This window comes from Ursus maritimus, unplaced genomic scaffold (assembly GCF_017311325.1).
Source record: "Ursus maritimus isolate PB19 unplaced genomic scaffold, ASM1731132v1 scaffold_12, whole genome shotgun sequence".
In the NCBI taxonomy this organism is placed as follows: Eukaryota; Metazoa; Chordata; class Mammalia; order Carnivora; family Ursidae; genus Ursus; species Ursus maritimus.
The window spans coordinates 30,954,417-30,976,551 of record NW_024423564.1 but is presented as its reverse complement, the minus strand read 5'-3'; the positions used below and the strand labels follow the sequence as shown (position 1 = coordinate 30,976,551).

Here is a 22,135-nt window from a genome sequence, read left to right as displayed (position 1 = left end):
TTAGGTAAGTCATAAATCCACCAATACTAGAAAACGGGCTAAACCGAGCTACAATTTATCTTAGGTAATGTGGGGAGAAAAGAAAAGACATTCGTAAAGTTCAAGGAACATAGCAATATCACACTACACTCAATTTTTGTGCAAAATGTGCTTCCTGGAAACAAGGGCCTGACATATAAAGAGTCTGTAATCACTGCCTGTTGGTCTCCCGTTTGAGCTGGAAGAACAATCATTCACAATAGTATTACTGGTAAATCTTATTCTCAGGTCAAAAGTCCTCATGGGGCAGTGACGGATACTTCTGCCAAGTTGCCAAACTCCTGGGTCTTTGGTCCGTCCACACTTTATGTTTCCTGCCAAGTGGATCGATTACCTTGCCAATCATGGTAGACAAATCTCCATCGCTCAGAAGAGGATTCTGCGAGTCTCCAACTCGGGAAGGATCTTTTGTTGCTTTATCATTGCTGAAAGTTCTCCATTCAGACCCCACATCAATAACCCGGTCACCTAAGAATATAAACACAAATCTAAATGGTCTTGTCAGGACAGGATTTACTGAACACTGTGTAATACCCAACTCAGCCCTTTTATTCCTAGGAAATCTCAGTATGGACATCTAGGCTCCAGCTTAAGTATCATGTCTCAGACATCTGTCCTGAAGCATTCCTTTAATGACTGTGCCAGTCCAATAACAACCGTATTTATTTATTTATAAAGATTTTATTTATTTATTTGAGAGACAGAGAGAGAGATCACAAGCAGTGGGGAAGGGCAGAAGGAGAAGCAGGCTCCCCACTGAGCAGGGAGCCCAATGCGGGGCTTGATCCCAGGACCCTGGGAGCATGACCTGAGCCAGAGGCAGACCCTTAGCTGACTGAGCCACCCAGGTACCTTCCAAAAATAACCTCTTTAAACATGATGCTATGATTAGTCATGTTCTAACTCTTGGAAGAAAAAGAATTAGTCAAAATAAAGACAAATAGCAAAATAAGACTATTCATATGTAATGCAAAGATAAAATGATTCAGAACCAAAATTTGCAAGAGGCACAGAAAAAAAAACAGAAAACACCGCTCATGCAGTATTAACGCACACAGTTTCATATAAAAAGTTATTTTCATGGAAAATGCTTTGCAGAGAACTAGGCCTAAACTTATGTTTTAGTAACTATTGGACAAAAAAATATTTTTGGCCAAATAATTTATACAGAGTAAAATGTTAAGCCTAGAGCCAATGGGAAGAAAGCCAGGTATGGAAACTTTCCTTTTTAAGCAAAGAGCCAGTGGCGAAATACGTCATGCCAAAAAGGCAGATATGAACAGATCTGGTTGATTACTGCTTGGGAGGGGATGCTCAGTAGCTGGTAACATCTCCACAGTGACAAGAGTCACCACTGAAGGCCTGCATATGCTGTTGTGTGAACGTTCGCTTTCAATCCTCACAGTCTTGTAAAGGTAGGTACCACTTTTACTGCCACTTTAGAAATAAAATTAATTGGCCTAAGATCACCCAAATAGAACTAAAATGTGCCTCAGATCCCAAAGACTGTTCTTCTGTACTGCATCTGTAAAACCCGAGCTCCTCCACCAAAGTGTGATAAAACTGAAAGCAGGAACCAGCCCATTTGCACTGCTGTCTGAACAGAAAGGAGAAAGAAAATGGCAGAAATTAGTTAGCTTGGCAATTAAAAGAAGTTCTGGTACTGACAGTCGTGAACATAACGATTATGAGCACGGACTCTACCATTAGCTGACTAGCCTGGACAAATTATGTCATTTCTCAGCTTTAAATTTCCCCAATAACCTTACAATTTAAAAATTGTAAAGATTAAATAAACGAATACAGGTACAGTGCAGGCAAAGTGATTAAAAAGTCCAAAGGGAATGCTTGATATTAGCTGTTTGCTATGAAAATGAAAATGAGATGACAGATATTCTGACATTCCCCTCCTTTTGGCGAGGGGAATAAGGAGAGGCACCGGTTACAAAACATTTGTCTCCACGTTAGACTTCAAAAGGAGCAGAGTACTGTGCTCCAGGTATTTGATCAGAGGGGCAGCAAAGAGAAAAGAAGGAAGGAAATTAATGTAGACTGCTAAGTCTTCTGAACTATTTTCTATGTAGTTAATGAAAATGCTTATACTCCAAATATAATCATAATCTAATCCTAGTGCCGTATCGTATGTCGTAAGAATGGCCAAGAAGGCAGAAGCCGGGAGATCAGTTAATAAGGCAACTTCAGTAGATGAGAGATTGAGCAGGTGGCCCAAAATAAGGACAGAAAGGTTAAAGGGTGGGACCGTCATGATGGATTTCTCTGCTTCCTCCTCATAAAAACAAACAACACTAAACTTGGAAAGCAATTCTAAGATTTTTAAAACTTACCTGAAAGTAACAAAACCTATAATTATAGACCGAAGTCTTACTGCAATACTAACTAAACAAGGCTCTTGTCTCAAAGAGACCACTCTAAAGAGACTGATTTTTCTTCCTTTTTATAAAATAATAACACTTGTTTACTTATATATATATATATATACACACACATATGTTATATATATTTATTCATTCATTTATTTATATATTTATATATACAAGCAAAAAAAATCACCTGCATTCTCAACAGAGAAAACCACTAAAAATATTTTGGTATATGTATTTTCTGCCTTTTTAATTCATGTGTAGGTTTTTTCCTAAAATTAAATCATATTGTGCCTATTCCGTGGAAAGCTCTATTCACATCTGTATCATAAACAAAAAACCAAGATTTTTAAACAGTTTGGCCCCTTTAATAGCATCTGCCAATTAAAGTGATACCCTCATGTCTCCATGCACTATGTTTTCATTTTTTTTAAGATTTTTTATTTATTTGAGAGAGTGAAAAGAGCGAGAGAGAACATGAGTGGGGGGGGGGGTGTGGGGACCTGCAGAGAGAGAGGGAGAAGCAGACTCCCCCCTGAGCAGGGAGCCTGATGAGGGACTTGATCCCAGGACCCCGGGATCATGACCTGAGCCAAAGGCAGATGCTTAACTCACTGAACCACCCAGGCGCCCGTTTTTCTTTTTCTTTTTCTTTCTTTCTCTCTCTCTCTCTCTCTGTCGCTTTCTTTTTAAGATTCTATTTATTTTAGAGAGAGGGCCTGTACGAGTTGGGGGAGGGGCTGAGGGACAGGGGTAGGGGCAGACTGGGAGGGAGAATCTCAGGCCGACTCCCCGATGAGCTGAAGCCAAATGCCACGGATCCCACAACTTGTGGGACCTGAGCTGAAATCAGGAGTCGGATGCTTAACTGACTGAGCCACCCAGGCACCCCATGCACTATATTTTCAAAGGGAAAAATGTGAATCTAATTTTCCTATTCAGGGAAATAAAAACACAAAAACATGAGCAAAACAAAAACTACTATGGCCTTCATATTTGGAGTTACTTCCTAAATTCTAAGTTCAAAAAAAAAATCAAATGTCATCATTAATTTGTAATATTTTAAAGAATGTATTAAGAGAACAGCGTAAATGAAATCAGGTAGGGAGCTATGCTCACAATTTTTAAGTCTCTCTAGAATCTAAAGATGAAGCATCTTGCCTAATACTTTATTTCATAGCATTTTCCTTTTGGCCCCAAAATAACCTACCATGAGTTTCTTTTATTGTTTGCTTTGTACTGCCTTTAAAAAGATAGATAGATTAGGGGGGAAGGGGGGTGGGGGGAAACTGGCCTAGCATAGTATAAATAGAAAAGCCAGAACTTGGTAGTGATGTAATTTTCCACATACGTGGGAACAATCTACATGACTCATTCAACAATCTGTGATTTGTGCTAAGAGCCGTTCCCTCTTTTTATATTTTACTGCTCAAAACACAGCATTTATAAGAAATACAATTTCCAAAATAACTCAAATAGCATATCATGAAACTATAACTGGACCATCAGATGAAGTGCATGAGTAACAAAACAGGCCAGACCATTCAGAAAAATCAGAGTGCATAAAGGATTTTCATTTGAAGAAAACCTAAATGAGGCAGCACTTTAAAAGTTGCTCTGGAAGAAAACTGCAATACATAATCTTTTCAAGGGTAAGTGCACAAGGCAGTCATAATGTTGGGGTATAATCAACCTCTGACAAAGCAGCAGCCTGCCGCTAAACACATGCGCACGTGCACGCACACACGCACACACACACACCCTCCCAGATGCTTTCATGTTCTAGAAACAGAGGAGCACGCCAATTTTTACCAGTTCCATTCTTAACCAAAGACTGATTTCTGTTAAAACGAATACCAGGTAGAAAGTCTAGATATGAAAATTTATAATAGCCAAAATAATACCACTACCATAATACCCAGAACGAGGCTGCTCCTCCATCTAGAGAGTGACTGCTATCACTTGGGTCAGGTTCCCCGGCCAAAGAAGTAAACGCACTCAATATTCATATTCTATACTCCACACATGCACAGTTCTCAAGCCATATATTAGAGTGGTGTCTAAAGAGAATGAACTAGGGACGCCTGGGTGGCTCAGTTGTTAATCGTCTGCCTTTGGCTCCGGGCCTGATCCCAGGGTCCTGGGATCAAGCCCTGCATCGGGCTCCCTGCTCTGCTGGGAGCCTGCTTCTTCCTCTCCCACTCCCCCTGCTTGTGTTCCCTCTCTCGCTGTCTCTCTGTCAAATAAAATCTTAAAAAAAAAATTGTTTAAACAAAAATAAAAAAATAAAAAATAAAGAGAATGAACTAAGAGTTTTCCCATATTCTAAAGAGAGTAAGTTTCATCTCTTTATTTTTCAAGTGACTTGAGAATAATTGCCAAAACCTTTTGCACCAACTACTCGGGCACCTACCTCATGATTTGGCATTTCCACTCTTAAATATTTACCTAGAAAAGTCTCACACAATAATGTTCACAGCAGCATTACTCATGTTACTAAAACCTGGAAACAACCCAATGTCCATTAACAGAAAAATGTGTACAATGGGATATCCCTCAGCAAATAAACTAATGATACATGCAGTAAAAAACACTATTCTGAGCCCCCAAAAAGTCAGTGACTAAAACACCATACTATATGATTCTATTTATAGGAAGTTCAAAAACAGGCTAAATAATCTATGAAGACAGAAATCAGTACAGTGTTGCTGCTGGGTTGGGGGACAGAGGTGACAGACTAGAAAGAAACCTAAGGGAACTTCTGAGAACGGAAGGAAATAGTCTAAACATCTTGGTCAGTGTTGATGACACCAGTCTATGCAGTGGCAAGATGCAAACTGTACATCTGGGATCTGTGCACTATACTGCACGCAATTACACCTCAATAAATTACACATAAAAATTCACTCCCACCAAAATACTGTTGATTTTGAATTAAGCTGCACCAACTCTGATTCCTCGGTTTGTTGTGTGACAGAAAAAGGAAGTCCTAGAACAATCTTTTTTTATGAATGTATACATAAATCCCACAAAATACAGTGCTGAATTTGACTTGCTGATTGTCATGTAGAACAGCATTGATGACTGTTTGCTGTTATTTCTGGTCTATCCATTATTTTGGCGACAGCAGGACAATTATCAATCTTCTTGGACAAGGGAACATACTCTTTCTCAAGCTCTTCTTTCAGATTATATGTATGTCACATTTATGACTAGACCTAATTTTTTTCTGTTAAAAATCCCATTTTCTGACTAGTAATTGCTATAATATTTTATATGCTTATATTCAGCCACTTTTAATAGACTATTAATTTTTAAAATTTGATCTGAATATTCTAGATATAGAATCCCATCAGTAGCAAAGAACTTGTTCCTCTTCCAATGCTTAACTTCCATCTCTATTTTGTATCTACAGTACTTGTCAGAACTTTCAAAACAATGCCTTTAATTTAAAACAGAAATGTCTCCAATATTTCAACATTATGCATAAAAGTAACAGGTGAACTGAAATAGTCATCTATTAAAGCATCATTCTACTCTAATGCAGAGTATCTTATATTAGGAAAGTGCTGAGTTCATTAAACGTCTGTCACCTTAGCAAAACACAGCGTTTCTTACAATACTATCTTTTTACATTATAAACGCTAGCCACAGTTGTTTGTGGGTTATTATTCTTCTAGCACTTGTGTGTTAAGATAAATTAAGTTATTCTGGAGTAGTAAATAATTTCAGGTCAGTGGCTTAAAACAAAGATTTCTTTCTTATACCACGTGTCTATATAGGGATAGGACAGTTTTCTATGCCATCCTCATTCAAGAGCATAGAATTCCAACCACTTGAGACATGCTGGGGGGGGGTAAAGGAGGTGGTAAGTTATGCACTGACTTAACAGTTTCTAATAGTAACATTCCCACTCACACGCCCTTGGCCAAAGCCAGTCAAGGAGCGATGCTTAACTTCAAAGGGGGTGGGAAAGCATAAACGTGCCATGTAGCTCAAAGGAGAAGACCAGAAATAACAGCAAACAGTCATCAATGCTGTTCTCTATGACAATCAGCAAGTCAAATTCAGCACTGTATTTTGTGGGATTTATGTATACATTCATAAAAAATGATTGTTCTAGGACTTCCTTTTTCTGTCACACAACAAACCGAGGAATCAGAGTTAAATTTAGTGGTTGGTTCTTTGCAAGTCTTTACTAAGGACATTTTAAAATGTTTAAAATATACACTCCCACTGGTGTGGGGGTTCTTGATTTGCAACCCTGAGGGTCTGCTGCCACAAATGTAAAATTTTCTTCTGTTGTACCTTGAATACTTTATCATATTCCCTTGGATCTTCAAGTAGTACCATAATGGCTATCTTGTCTTTACCACTTTCTCATTCACTCTTTTTATTCAGATTTCTTCTCTGCTTTACTGATTCAGTTTTCTAGAATGTTAAGTCAGCTAATTATTATCTAGAAAAGTTTTACTGTGTTTGTCTCCTTGTGCTACCTTATTTCTTTCTGACAACATTTAATAGAAATATTATGGAAGCTTTATTTTACTGATTACAAAAAATCGGTTATTTTCTAACTTTCTTCTAGTAAACTACATTAGGGGCAGAATTTTCTTAAGTCCACTGGATCACTGTTCCTCTTCATTGTAGTTTTTATTCATAAGCCTCACGTTGACTTTTCTGATTCTCCATCCTGTACTGAAGAACTATCAGATCCACATCCGGTGGTGGCAGTCATGTCAGTAAACCTTCCAGTCTACCACCACCAGGAAATCTCAGTCTCTGGGTACCTGCAGTCCCTGGCAGTTAACAGATGACCCAAATAAAATAAATTCCCAGGACGACTCTAGAAATTTATTAGGAAGGATAGAGGTTTGTAATTAAAAGCAAAAATAATAGTTGCAAAAACAAGATAGAACTTTCTCACATTAACAGTCCACGGTTAATAGTCCTACACTAGTGTGACCCAGGCTCCTCCTATCTTTAATAAACTATCTTTATCATGACTAGGATTTGCAGCATAAGATGCCTGTTAGCGCTTCCCTTTACCACGTCTGTATTCTAGCCAGTGGGAAGGAGAAAAAGGGAGGGTATATCCCTTACGGCAGGATCTAGAGTTGCACATACCTGTTCTACTTACAACCCGCTGGTTAGATCACACGGTCACACCTAGCTACAAGGGAAGCTGGGAAATACAATCCGGTAGGGCAGTCACATGCCCAGTTAAAACACAGGGATTCTACTACTAAACAGTGAGGTATAATAGAGACAGGCAACAACCAGTGGCCTCTACCACTACAAGGAATAGTGGGGTAGGAGAAAAAGGAGATGAGAAGAAAGTCCTGTAGAACCAAGGCACTTTGCCTTATAGTCTAAAGGAAATAGTACACCAAGACAAACACATATCTAACCTCCTTACCATGCAAGCTATAAACTACAAATCCAACCAGAGGTATTCTGTAGTACAATATTAAAACCAGAATGGCCTATGGTAACAATCTAAACAGTGCAGGGGAAAACTGCACCATACCAAAAGCAGCCAGAAAGTCAACACTGGAGAGTCTGATCTTCTAGGCCTGACCTAGACTCAGAATGTTTTGTTTCTTATTGTAAATTAATAAAGGAATTTTTAAAAAGAATATTAACAGAAATCACCCTAAATTTCAATTCTTTCTTCCATCCTCCTGGAAAGTGATTTAAGCATTTTGGTACACAACCAGTGGTAGTGAATTTGGAAGTAGGAGTCTTAGAACAACATTCTCAAATTACTTGTTTTCAAAAGGTAGATTAATTAAAACCATTTAATTTGAAACTACAAAATTTTCCAAAACATGCCAAGTCTAAAAGTTCAAATCATCAGAATGTATTACTCAAGGTGGACAAACCCCAAGCACTGAGTTTTTTAATTAAAAAAAATTAAGATGCTTTGGAAAATTGTTTAGGTCAACACACTACATGTGTTAAATCTAATGCTAAAAATGAAATGCATCATTAGCTTCCACACCTTCCTCAGTCATCTACCCCTTCCTACCATTCCTCCTTATGCTATTTCAAAGAATCCTGATTTTTAGTTTAGGGTTACCGTACGTTCTTAACAGAAAGCATGCATTAAAGACAATTTTCAAGAGATATCTGATCAACAGATACTTTAAAAAACAAAGAACTGTACAAGTCGCGAGTATAATTACCATTTAGAAAGCCATTTGCAAAGGAAAATGCATTGTAAATTCCATCCCTAAGAATCTGAATACATCTTTTTTCCACAATACAGGCAGGTTTGCAGCAGCATCTAAGCTCAGGAACTGCAGCTCTGATGGAAGGTGCATCCTAACCTTGGTCACGATAATCTGAGTCATTCACACACTAACACTGACAGGCTCTAGCCTATGGGACATGTTTCTTTTTCCCTCCACTTGGAATGACCTTCCCTCCATAAACCCTTACCCATACTTAATGATCATGTTTCAATGTAAATTCAACAGTAATTTCCCCAGGAAGTCACTGCTTCCTTCCTTTGTGTTCTCACCAAACTTGGAAAGTCTGGAATAGAGCTTTTACCATGCTATGTTGTATTAATACACCCTCCTCCCTTTCACACACTAGCCGAAGAGTTGCTCCAGAGCTTGCTTAGAGCCCCGGATCCTTCTGCCCCTCTCCCTGACCGGCACCGTGCCTTAACAGAAACAGGCGTGTTAAGTCCTACAGACCGGGATTTGAGCGGCTCTGTCACCTACTAGATGTAAAATCTTGAGCTAATGAACCTAAGTACTCCAGGCCTCAGTTTCCCTCAAAGAGTGGTTGTGTTAACCGAGTAAAGTTAGTAATTCTCTGATGCTTAAGGTAAAGTAGCATCTAAATTAAAAATTCTAGGGGCGCCTGGATGGCACAGCGGTTAAGCGTCTGCCTTCGGTTCAGGGTGTGATCCTGGTGTTCTGGGATCGAGCCCCACATCAGGCTCCTCCGCCGGGAGCCTGCTTCTTCCTCTCCCACTCCCCCTGCCTGTGTTCCCTCTCTCACTGGCTGTCTCTCTCTCCGTCAAATAAATAAATAAAATCTTTAAAAAAAATAATTAAAAATTCTAAATTAGGTAAGAAGGCTGTCTCTGAGGGCTTACAAGAGGTGCCAAAGTAAGAATTAGAAAGTGAATATTCCTGAATCTTTTCCTTTAGGAAACACTGTAATGCAAATTTAAAGATGGCAATCCAGCAATCTTTAAAAATGTAACAGTTGGAGAGCATTCCATACGCTGGACCCATTCATTTTGCACACTGACTTGTTATGATGAATGCCATCTCAGACTTAGAATAGCCTGCTTTTCCTACAAGGTTAAGAAAAAAGGAGTACTTGTACCACCAAAATACGCATCACTGAAACGTTGTACTATACATGTTCTACATTATCTCATTTGATTTTTAACAACTCCTAACAATTCTGAAATGTATGGTACCTGCTCCCTGTTTGGGGGGCGGGGGGTCAAAACTTATTTTACACATGGAGAAAGCTAAGCTTGGAGAAATTATGTAACTTGGTTATAATTCCATAGCTCATTAACTAGTAGAGCCAAGCCTGGATTCGAAGGCCACTAGTTGTACTAGGAGCAATGGACATACATAAGATATCTGCCCTACAGGAATTTACAGTCGGGGAGACATGGAAAATATGAAAACAAAGATGAAAACTCTAAAAGTAGAGAAGATCTCAAAAAATGTGGTAAATTGTAAAGTTAATAGTACAGATTTATGTTTCTTAAGGTTACCGACGTATAACCTGAATTAGAATTTCTAGAAATGGGGTCTGGAATCTTTAAACAGTTGATTCTACATCGATGCTTCAGATGCACTGGTATAAACAATATCCAGAAAGACTTTAGGAAGGAGAGGTCAAATTGGCTCATTTTTCTCATTCAAATCTATCTACCCATACTATTTTCTGGTAATTTCCTTATATTCCTTTTAAGAACAATGAAAGACTTCCGTTTTAAACGGCACATAAAAAGTAGCTTTACCTAGAAACGATACCACTAGATATAAATACCACCTTATTTGAAATCCTAATTTATGAAAGTCATAACCAATTTCGTGTTTTAACAGCTATTACAGCAGCTTCCTAACCTAACACTTTGCTGACTATAAACAATGTACAAGGTCAAATTTACGAACAAATTGATAATCTAAATATGATTACACTGCCACCTAGTGCTCAATTATTACAGTGACACAATGACACAGGATTTGGGAGGAAAAAAACCCATAAACAGCGCTGTTAGAGCCAACAGTTTCATGGTGGAAATAACAAAGCTTTGCTTTAAAAACTGGCCTTGAGATCACTACCAACATCCTAAAATCACCGGTAAGATTAAATAGCCAGTAACAAATCATTACACTTTTCATGTTTAAAATAAAAATCCTATAATTCAAATAAAAAATAAAATTGACTTTTCCTAGTCAATTAGACAATTATCACATGTTAAACAGTACTAAAAATAGCCACAACATATTGGGAACAACCCAAGTTACAGATGAAACTAAATACCATACAATCGCTTAAATACGGGAGGGGGGGGTGATTAAGACACTGAATGTTTGACAAACTGTATTTTCCAAAGATGGCAGCAATATCTCTTATCAACATGTTCTTTGGAAACATGACCATAACTATCTCACACTGAGGTGGTACCTATTTCTCCACCCTTTCCAGTCTAGGGGCCCTATGACTATTCTACTAGAATGTAAAAGTGATCTTATTCCAGGCATAGCCCTTAACTACCTGAGTCCAGCTTCCACGTTCTTGAAACACATGCACTTGGGATATTTCTCTTGGCAATCAATTACCATGTATGAAATATGACTACTCCGAGACAACTATGGAGAAATGCTAGGGCATGGCACATCTGTATGGGGAGGCCAAAAAGCAGAGAGGAGCCAGAAATGCAGGTGAAAATGCCATCATGGGGAGTGCCTGGATGGCTCAGTCAGTTAAGTATCTGCCTTTGGCTCAGGTCAAGATCCCAGGGTCCTGGGACTGAGCCCCATGTAGGGCTCCCTGCTTGGTAGAGACAGCCTGCTTCTCCCCCTCCTGGTCCACCAGTTTGTGCTCTCTCTCTGTCAAATAAATAAATACAAGGGAGGGAGGGAGGGAGGGAAAGCCATCATGGAAGTGGATCCTCCAGGTCCAGCTAGTGCCATGAGATAATGTATAAAAGAAACAATGGCCCAGATAAGTCCTTCCCAAATTACTGACACATAAAATCATAACCAACATAAAATCGTTGTTATAACCCACTAAGTTCTCAGGTAGTTTGTCATGTAATTGGAACAGAAACTGGTTCCTGAAAGTATGATGTTGCTTTAAGAAAAACCTAAAACACTTTAGGCACTGATTTAGAGACTGAGTGGTGGGCCTCAAGGAGCCTTTGAGTGAAGGCTTGAAGGACAGTGAGAAAAGTGTTGTTAAAGACTGGAGAAAAGGCAATTTATAATCATTTGAGATGAGTATTTTTTTGTATCATGAATTATTTCACTAAAAACAAAGTGATAGTAATGGGTTCCACTGAGAGGGGTAATATATGGTTCTGAAGATGACAGTTGAGCAGTATCTAGTGTTGAGTTTGAAATTAAGAGGAGTTAGTGACAACAGGCTGCCCTAAGTTTAAGCACAAATTAAATATTAAGTATAGAGTTGTTCAAAAACAATTCTAAGAGTTTCAGTTTCTAAAGTTGTCTGATTATGTAAATCAAAGGCTACTGAAAATGCTTATTCAATAAAACAGTATAATCTGAAAAGTTTCACACGAGGTAAAATGTTACGGCAAGCACACTCGGACCACGTAAACCAAGATTATGCTGCCACCTGGATTTAAGTCTCGATGAACACCAGTATCGCAAATATGAAAAGAGCCACAGATTTTATGCCCTTAGTGAACTGCAGAATATTTGCCCAGACTAATTTCTTCCCTGTCTCTATAGAATAAGAGAGAAAGGCGGAACTGAGCTGGCAACAGAGAGCATATGCCTTTAAACCAGCAAGCTGATGCAAAAACAATTAAATATATAATACAATCTCAATTTATGATCAATCTAGGACAGCAATGTATGTGTTTTTCTGTATATGTACACACGTACATCTATTTTTCAAATTTAGACTCATGGCCTGTCATGTTTGTTTATGCTCTTTCAACATACTTTGATGATCTCTTCAGCAAAACGGAACTTTACTAGCTGACTCTCGCCTGCCCACCTCATGGGACAGATTATTCACTTGCAGGACACACTGCAGGTTCAGTTACACACTGAACCACAAATATGGGAATGAGGCTACTCTGTATTTTAAAACAAGTGTTTGTTACATTTTATGTCAGAAAAACCAATTATCACAAAAATATACTTCTGTATATAGAAAGGAAGTTTAATCAAATTGTATTTTCTTAATTTTCAGGCTAGTTGCTTTAGTTAGGATAAAGTATAGTAGTTCCAATGCTGGTGTTCAAGACTGATAAGTAAATAAAGCAAACTAAAAGAAAATTAACTTCCTTTGGTTTGATACAAGCAGAAAAATCCAAGTAAAAATAAGGGATTCCAAGCACAAAAAAGCACGTAAATCTTGTGAATTAGATCTGGCTTCTCCAGTTGGTTCATCTTACATAGCTATCTTGCTAGTCTGAAGTAGAAGTGAAGCTGATGCAAAATTTCTGCACTATTTTTTTAAATGACTACATTTAGGTGAGCCAAGAAGCTGAAATTATCTTCAATCTTCTGTCTCTGACATACTATCAGTTTGACCTTAATACTGTGGAATTAGAATGCTCTCTGCCTTGGCAAACATTTTCTGTAAAGGGCCATATAGTAAATATTTTAGGTTTTGTGGGCGAAGAGACTAAACTGAGGCACTTACATAAGGAGGAAAACTCCACTGATTTTTTTATTGATGAAATTAAAAATATAATAATAATAGTTTGTTGTAACACATATCTACTACTGAGAAAGAATAGAATTCTCTTTTGGGGTGATAATATTTCACAAAATTGGAATTCAGTCAGTGTTCTCTATCATCAAAATCAATTACAAATGTTCATCTGTCAATGCTATGTTAACAGGATTTTATGTATTTCGTTTTTTAAAGTCTTTTTCACACACAGATAAGTACTGCCAAATACTGATATTAATCTGCAAGCATATGATTTTAATTGAGCATATTCATTGCTTGAAAGGCATTTACAGAATTTTATTACATTCTTCTGATATTTTGCCTTTTAACATGTCATTACATTGTAGATTAATCACTCCCAATTGAAGGTTAGGTGGAAGATCCTTCATTGCAGAGTTAAACGGATTCTGAAATAGGAAAATTTCCTTTGCATCCAGGTCTGGAAAACACCGATTAAAATATAGTTTGAGTTTGGAAACTATACCTGCTGCAGAATGTGGAAATGAAGATCCTAGTTCCTGTTTTAACTTCTGACAGCAATGAAAGTATATAAAATACATTAATTCGACGTTATTTTTGATTCAAATAATGTTAGTTGCTGTCAAACTGACTTTACTACAGTGCAATTTTAACATATAGGCACTGTTTTGCCTTATAATTCTAGGTTGAATTCATGAACTAATATAAGCAAGTCTGCAGCAAAAGCTAATTTCTAAAGCCATTCAGTGTTCAACAGCAGTGGCTGAAGGCAGTACTGGATTCAGAAAAATTTCAACCTTGGCCCTGAGCTCAAAAACAATTACAAGAAAACTTTGCTACTGCTAAGCTATCAAATTACTATGTGGTAGGCAAGTGGAGATATTCAGCTTCTATTTCTGACAATGATTCACTGAAGTGATGACAGTTAAGTCTGTAAGAGTGAATGAAGTTCACTACTGATACTGTTACTGATCAGTAACATGATAGATTCAAACCTTTTCTACAATGTATCTGCCGATAAAGACAACAAAGAACTACAGGCTTTCAAAATCTTACATTTTCATAATCTTTGTAATTTTGTCAACTAAGTCTTCTTCCACATATATTTTATTTTTACCACCATCTGTTGTAACACATCTTAGCAGATTCCCTTTGGGATTGTAGTGAATTAGCATTTTTGTAACTTCTTTAAAAATGGTTTCTCCTGTAGTTGTTCCATGCAGATGATTCAAACTCTTAAAAACTCTGCACTGACACCTTGAATAAACAGCTCAGTAACATCTATCTAGTCATCAAGAGTCCAGGAAAAATACCTGAAATTTGCCTGGACTTTTACCTGACTATTAATGTTGCTCCCAAAGCCCTCCACTCTTCAAGCAACTGTTGTTGCAGAGAGGCTAATCGTCTCAAATAAGTTTATTTTTTCTGCATATGTTTCTTCAGCTACCATGATCAAACACGAATTAATTAACCCATCATTGGTAAATGGTTTTCCCTGCACGGGCTACAAATAAGCCACTCAGAAACTTCCTTTAACTGCAGCCTTATTTTTATTCTTCAATTTTTGTGAAGAAATTCTGCTGTGATAAGATACTCCACTTTACATTCTCTAAGTTTTCTGATCATTGTTTTTACTGAGTTGGTATGATGAGTGCTTATCCCGTAATGTCAAAGGTTACTGTATTCTTTTAGCAGGGCTACAGTACCACTGCCTAATAAATACAGTGCTTTGCCATCTAATTCAGTAACAAAATAACCCACACTCCACTGTACCTTAAAAGCATGACTTTCAAAGTTCACTCTTTTTCTTTTTGTTTTGACACAACAGGTATGCGATAGTAACAAAATAAAATGTTGCAGTAGGGAGACCGGCTTTGTACTCAAGATGCTGAGGAGTTTTAACTGCATTGCTGGGATTTATAGTGCACTGGGCAGCAGTATGACGTCAGGGGAGCACCACATCTGGTTTCTGTTGCAACTACTAAGTCCTGCTGTCATAATATGAAAGCAGTCATAGACGATAGATACCAAGCAAGCGTGGCTGTGTCCAGAAAAAACTATGTATGGATACTAAAGTTTGAATTTGGTTATTATTTTCGTATGTCCCCAAATATTATTCTTTTGATTTTTTTCAACCATTTAAAAATGTAAGAGCAATTCTGAGCAGACAGGTCATATATAAAACAGATGGTGGGTCACACTATGCCTACCTCACACTGAGTGAACTCATTTTACTACGAAAGGCAATCTAGGATAGAAATCTGACTCCCTGCAGACAGTGGAGCTTCACAGTCACACTAAACTTCAGCTTCTCATCTCTAAAACGAAGATATTAGTACTCACCTCAAAGGTTTCTCTGAGGATAAACTGGGTGAATATGTAAATCATTTAAAACAGTGTCCAGCATATACAAGCTGTTAATATTGCTTACTGAGTAGAATCCAATTAATTGTAAGTGGATTTTAGTTCCTATTAGTGACGCTGTAGGACTTAAAACTCCCACTGGAGGTCTGAGGCGAACAGCTTACTTGGATATTACAGATGTCCTCTAAGTAAGACGATTCCACAATATATCACCACCAATGTTTCTGTTATACGTCCCATAACCCTACAAGCACTTTCATTTCTAAGTATCTCAAACGGCTATTACTCCTTTTCTCAGGTGCCAGCTGCAACCCCACCATAACAATTTTTGAACAGACCATCTCTACTCAAAATTTGGCTACGTATCTGGATAAGTGAGCAAGTAGGAACAAAATGAAAATTTTAAGCAGTATTTGTGACAATAATAATTTTGTACTAGAAATTCATCAATAAATCATTCTATATAAGTGATTAGATCTGTTAACTAAAAGGCCCTGGATGAAACGCAGTCCAGGTATACCTTTAGTACCCTAAAACAAATCTCGTTTAAATACCTAAAAGCCACAGAAGTTGGATTAAATTTATTCATTTTTTTAAAAAGACTTATTTATTTTTAGAGAGACAGAGAGAGAGAGAGAGAGCAGGGGCAGAGGAGGAGGGACAGGGACGAAGAATCTCAAGCACACTCCACACTGAGCACAGAGCCTGATGTGGGGTAGGATCCCACAACCCTGAGATCATGACCTGAGCTGAAACCAAGAGTCAGATGCTTAACTGACTGGGCCACCCAGGCGCACCTTATTATTTCATATACACAATGTCACTACCACCACCACCCCACCCCCATCAAATATTTAAGACTAAGGACTCAGCAGGGGCACCTGAGTGGCTCAGTCAGTTAAGCGTCTGCCTTTGGCTCAGGTCATGATCTTGGGGTCCTACGATCATCGAGCCCTGCGTCGCTCTGCTCAGTGGGCAGTCTGCTTCTCCCTCTCCCTCTGTGCTCATGCACTCTCTCTCTTGCTCTCTCTCAAGTAAATAAATTAAATCTTAAAAAAAAAAAAGAAAGAAAAGACTAAGGACTGAGGGCCTTTTCTTTTGGATTGGCTGTCTCAATTTTAAATATTCCTTTATACCCCACATTATGAAATATATACATTTGTATAGACAATAAAATATGGTATCTCTGATTTTACTTTTTTTTTTCCCCTAATTCTTTTTGTTAGTTGTATAATAAGAATTACCTGTAGGGGGAAAAAACCAAAATGTATTCATGAAAAGAAACTTGGGAAATATACAAAAGCAAAGTATCCAAAATAGTGATTTCAATTAAAACTGCTCACCTACAACGAGGCCACATTCGGGACAGATCATATCACCAGCTCTGTAGTCCTCCACTAAAATCGCATCTGGATGGTTTGGACACGTAACTCTTGGAAGAGCATCCAAGCTAAACGGGGGGAAAAAAAAGAATTTTTTTATATTCTCCCAACCAACATGTAACAAAGTAGTCTTTCGGGGGCAAGGCGAGGAGGGGTACAGGAAGGTTTTGAACACTTTACCAATACTACACATGTATAATACACTTAAGCTAAATCTTCAAAGTAAACATCTCAGGTAACTTTTAATTCCAGCTAGTACTTAACAGATAGATTCCATTAGAATTGTTTTTTCTAAGAACAGTTACTGGTTTGCAGACATGGAAGGCTTTAAAAACCTAAATGGAAAGTCTTTTTTCTCTTAACAAGTAGGCTACTAAGGTTTTTTAAAATCTTGATTAGCATAGAAATGACTAGCTACCACAATAACCTGTGATATTAACATATAATCGTCTGGTTTGTGTGACTTACCACTTATTTCTCTGGTCACAGAATAAATTTCAAGTCTCGGTTTTTTTTCTACTTGCTGGATATTTTAGTAATAGATTTAAAATAGTACACCGAAGCTAACAGGTAGATAGAGGAGGGTGGTTGATGTGCCTCTGCTGAACTTAGGACTTGAGGATTTCATTTAGTCCAAAAAATGAGTTTGCTACCATTCAAGAAATGGTTTCAAAAGCTACTTTTTAATCTACTTGTGATAGTACTAATGTGCTCAATTATTCTATTTTGAAAATAAAGCTGTTTGGGGAAGACACATCAATCTTAAGTGACACAAAAGAATCAGTTTTAAAAAGCAACAAAGAGGGGTGCCTGGCGGGCTCAGTGGGGAGATCACCTGACTCTTGATCTCAGGGTTGTGAGTTCAAGCCCCACACTGGACACAAAGTTTATTTTAAAAAAATAATTAAAAATAAAATAAAAATCAACAAAGATATTTAACACAGATTTAGTAGTTATTTCTCTCACAATCTTAAGTGTTTAGTATCATGGAAAATAAGCCCCCTTCAAAAGTTCACTCGAAATACTACAGCACAAGGTTATGTTATGGCCATCACAAATATACATTTAAGGGCGCCTAGGTGGCTCAATGGGTCAAGTATCTGCCTTCAGTTCAGGTCATGATCCCAGGGTCTTGAGACCGAGCCCCTCGTCTCCCTCTCCCCCTGCCCCTGGTTCATTCTCACTCACTCTCTCACTCTCACATGCATGTGCTCTTTCTTTAATAAGTAAAATCTTTAAAAAACAAAACAAAAACCCACAAATATACATTTAAAAGACATCATTAACTATTCTTACAGTAAGTAAGCAGGTATTTGTGGTTTTGGATAAATTTTCTAATGTCAGCAAATATAATGCAGAATGTTAACTCTCAACATAGGTGATTCCCACTGAAAAACTGATAAAATAACCCACATTTCCAAAATGTATATATTTAAGTTAACCAAAACATATCTTGGATCTTTTCATTGGGAAAATGGGGGAATAGAGATTTGTTTTATAGTCGTGCTTACTCCATAAACTCCTATTAGGGAAATATTTTAATAAATTATGACAAATAAATTAAGAAGTTAGTATAAATTATGAATAATAGGTTGAAATAAAGGAAAATCTTAGCAGAGGGGCGCCTGGGTGGCTCAGTCGTTGAGCGTCTGCCTTTGGCTCAGGGCGTGATCCCGGAGATCTGGGATCAAGCCCCGCATCAGGCTCCTCCGCTGGGAGCCTGCTTCTTCCTCTCCCACTCCCCCTGCTTGTGTTCCCTCTCTCGCTGGCTGTCTCTCTGTCAAATAAATAAATAAAATCTTAAAAAAAAAAAAAAAAAAAGGAAAATCTTAGCAGAATAACAGTAATTACAAATAGGCAGCCATATGGCACACAGCATACAAAGATAAGGATTAATATATTTTGCACTATTAAAAAGTAGAACATCTTGTGTATGTATATAAATGATATGTAAATAATCTCAAAGATACACTAAAAATAGGTTAGGGTTTTTTTTTTTTTTTTAAGATTTTATTTATTTGAGAAAAAGTGTGGGGGAGAGGGAGAGAGAATCTGAAGCACACTCCACACTGAGCTCGATCCCACAACAAGGGAGATTATGACCTGAGCCAAAACCAAGAGTCAGATGCTTAACCAACTGAGCCACCCAGGCGTCCCTAGAGATTTTATACAGAACTGGAAAAAATATGAATTAAAGTTATGCAGTAACAAAGATGACTCTCAAAGTGCTGATCAAAAGAAACCAGACATAGAGGAAAACACAGGCCATTTATATAAACTTTAAAGTGGGCAAAAGAAATCTATCGTGTTAGAAGTTGAGATGTGGTTATCTTTGGAAAGGGGGTAATGGCTGAGGTCACAAGAAGGCTTCCAGGATGCTAGTGGTATTTAACTTCTTGACCTGGGTGCTAGTAGGTATATGTGCTTATTTTGTAACTGAACTGTACACTTAAAATGTGTGTGCTAACTTCACGAAAAAGGTAAAAAGCAAGGTAGCAAACAGTGTTTACAACAGACCTTGGTAGAAGAAGAGGTTAGCACTGTTTGTTAAACATGCTTGTTAAACCACAGAATCTTCAGGAAAACACCAAGAAACTGGCTGCGATGGCTGCTTTGGGGGAGAATTAGATGGCTAAGATGCTTTTCACTTTTCTTCTTGTTTTTGCACTATTTTTGTGTCTTACCTATCCAAAACAAAATGAATCACAATAAAGTAGTCAACTTTAATCAGAATACCCACAGGAGTAATACAAAAGAGGAACCATGAGCATAGGGTGGTGGGGGAAGTAAAGGTGAGAAATGAAAGGGAAAGAATGGAGTAAACAACAATAAATGACATTAAAACAATTCAGAGTCCCCAAGGAGCCAGATAAACCCAAATCTCACTTTATAGCTATCACTTATTGGGTGCCTGCTGTGTGTCTAGTGCTACATATATATTAATCTTCAACGCAACCCTGCAAAATAAGGGTTATTTCCCTTCTAAAGATTAAGCTCAGAGAATGATTAGCCTGAAATTACAAAATAGTGGTGGAGTTTAGATTTGAACTCACAACATTTGTGCTTTTCAGTGAAAACACCAAGTGGTTTCATAACCTAGTAACTATATCCTCCTCAGGGGAAAAAAAGCTAAAGGCAGAAATACTAACATTTACCTTTGTTCTCACTGGTAGAAAAACTCAAGATGGACAAGTGCAATGACACATATATTTAAGACCTGGACGTGTCCAGAAAAAAATTATTTCAAAGATTATTTTTTAACAAATGAAAATAAAGGCACACAAAGGAAAGTGTATTCTTCCGGTAAAGAATCTATCACATGAACTTACTATATTTAACCGCTACAAATTTTTCTTACAAACACAATTTCCTGTCCTATTATATGGAAAAGCTGTGCCCAACATGACCACATTTACCTTTCAGATCTACTGCCATGAGAGAACTTAAGTCGTATTTAGGAGTCTGGGTAGCTGAAGTTTTCCACTTACCTACAAGGAAGCCTTTCCCAACAGAGCCACACCCAGATAGAATGATTGAGCATTCAATCATAGAATTACAATCAGTAAACAAGAGTGTCATTGGCTTTAAGAGTTGTTTCCAAGTTGTTTTAGCTAACGCTGCCTCCCCCAACAATTTTTTTTTTTTTTTAAGTACAGTAACATAAAGCAGTAAGTCTTAGGAGTAACCGCAAAACGGCCTGGACTTCTCCAGTTTGCTATTTTGTGATAATGGCTTTCATTGGGAATTCAATTCCACACATGATAAACAAATTCACAAAAATTATGCCAGAGTTACCTCTCAGAAGCTACAGAACTAAGTTGATACTTTTAATATACTATGAGTTAACTAGAGGCCAATTGTGTGATAACAGGAAACAGATAAGAGATTCTACACTTTGTTCTAACACTAACCTTGGAAAAGTCAACACTGGCATGACTCAGTTTACACTAATGCAGAAATACTAATATCTACCTCATAGTGGTAATGAGAGACATAATTAGGGTCTACAAGCATTTTTCAGATCACAGGATTAAAGGCTGCCTCTAAGGGCACTGCATGCATTTCCTGTAGATATGAGTACATCACATTTAAAAAATATATTAGAGAGCGACTTCCCAGCATATGTAAGTAATTTTCTGCAGGCAAGATTTTCTTCAGGAGTATGCAGAAGACATTTGTAAAAAAATAAATAAATAAACCTCTTAGAAGGGAACTTATCAACTCTTCGGAAATGCTCTAGCTTCCATTTCAGAAGGCCTCTGGGATGGTGATAATCAGTTTCTATCAAGCTGACGTCCCTAACTTTCTAGCTGTCAGATCGATAAGGGCCTGGAACTAACCCTTTCCCGCACTTTGGAAAGGATCATGGGCTGGTTGAGCCACAGCTGTAAAAACCAGCGTAGAAAAAATTTACAAAAAAAAAAAAAAAAAACGGTTAAAAATACCCAAAAAAGACGCGAAACCAGGGGCTGGGGACACAAGGGCCCCCACAGGGTGGTGCCTGGGAGAGGAAACAAGCCAGGACGTTGGAGTGGTGACGCCGACGGCTCGGTACCCCCTGCGACACCCCTGACAGCCCTGCCGTCTGGAAGTGCCTTTGTCCGGGTCGGCCAGCCAGTCCGCCGCCTCTCCCCGCACCTCCGGAGCGCTTTGCCCGACGCGGCAGCCCCGGTGGCCGCCTAACAACTCTGGCACTCTCGGCCCGCCCCTTAGCTAGCCGGGCTCGGCCGGACATACTAACCGGCTGGTAGACGCCATCTTCACGGCCACTGCGGTCCCAGCTAGAAGCCACAACAGACGCCCCAAGAACAGGAAGAGACTGTGGCGGTGAGACGCTCCAAGACGGGCTTTTATAGGCGAGCCGCCCACGCAGTCGTAATAGGGCGCGGCTACGGGTCGGGAGAACGGCCAAGAAAAGTGAGATTCTGTACGCCACGTGCTTTGCGTTTTCTTATTTTCCTATTCCGTTTCTGTGGTTTGCTCTGTTGCTGAGCGAATCAACAAAATTACCTAGAAAAATTCTCAAGGTAACTCTACAAACGGGCTACACCAGCAATACCCTCAACT

At 38.3% G+C, this 22,135-nt stretch overlaps 1 protein-coding gene across 1 annotated transcript in view; it reads right to left on the bottom strand.

Annotated features, from left to right (window-relative positions):
- The window catches only part of GTF2B (general transcription factor IIB), a 32,187-nt gene extending 10,271 nt beyond the window's left edge, over nt 1-21,916 (bottom strand). The window contains exons 1-3 of the mRNA XM_008690630.2: nt 21,810-21,916; nt 17,030-17,136; nt 374-507 (exon numbers count right to left, since the gene is read on the bottom strand). Coding sequence (XP_008688852.1) covers nt 374-507; nt 17,030-17,136; nt 21,810-21,826 — 258 coding nt within the window. The 5' untranslated portion in view covers nt 21,827-21,916. The remainder of the gene's footprint in view (nt 1-373; nt 508-17,029; nt 17,137-21,809) is intronic.
- Between the last annotated feature and the right edge of the window lie 219 nt (nt 21,917-22,135).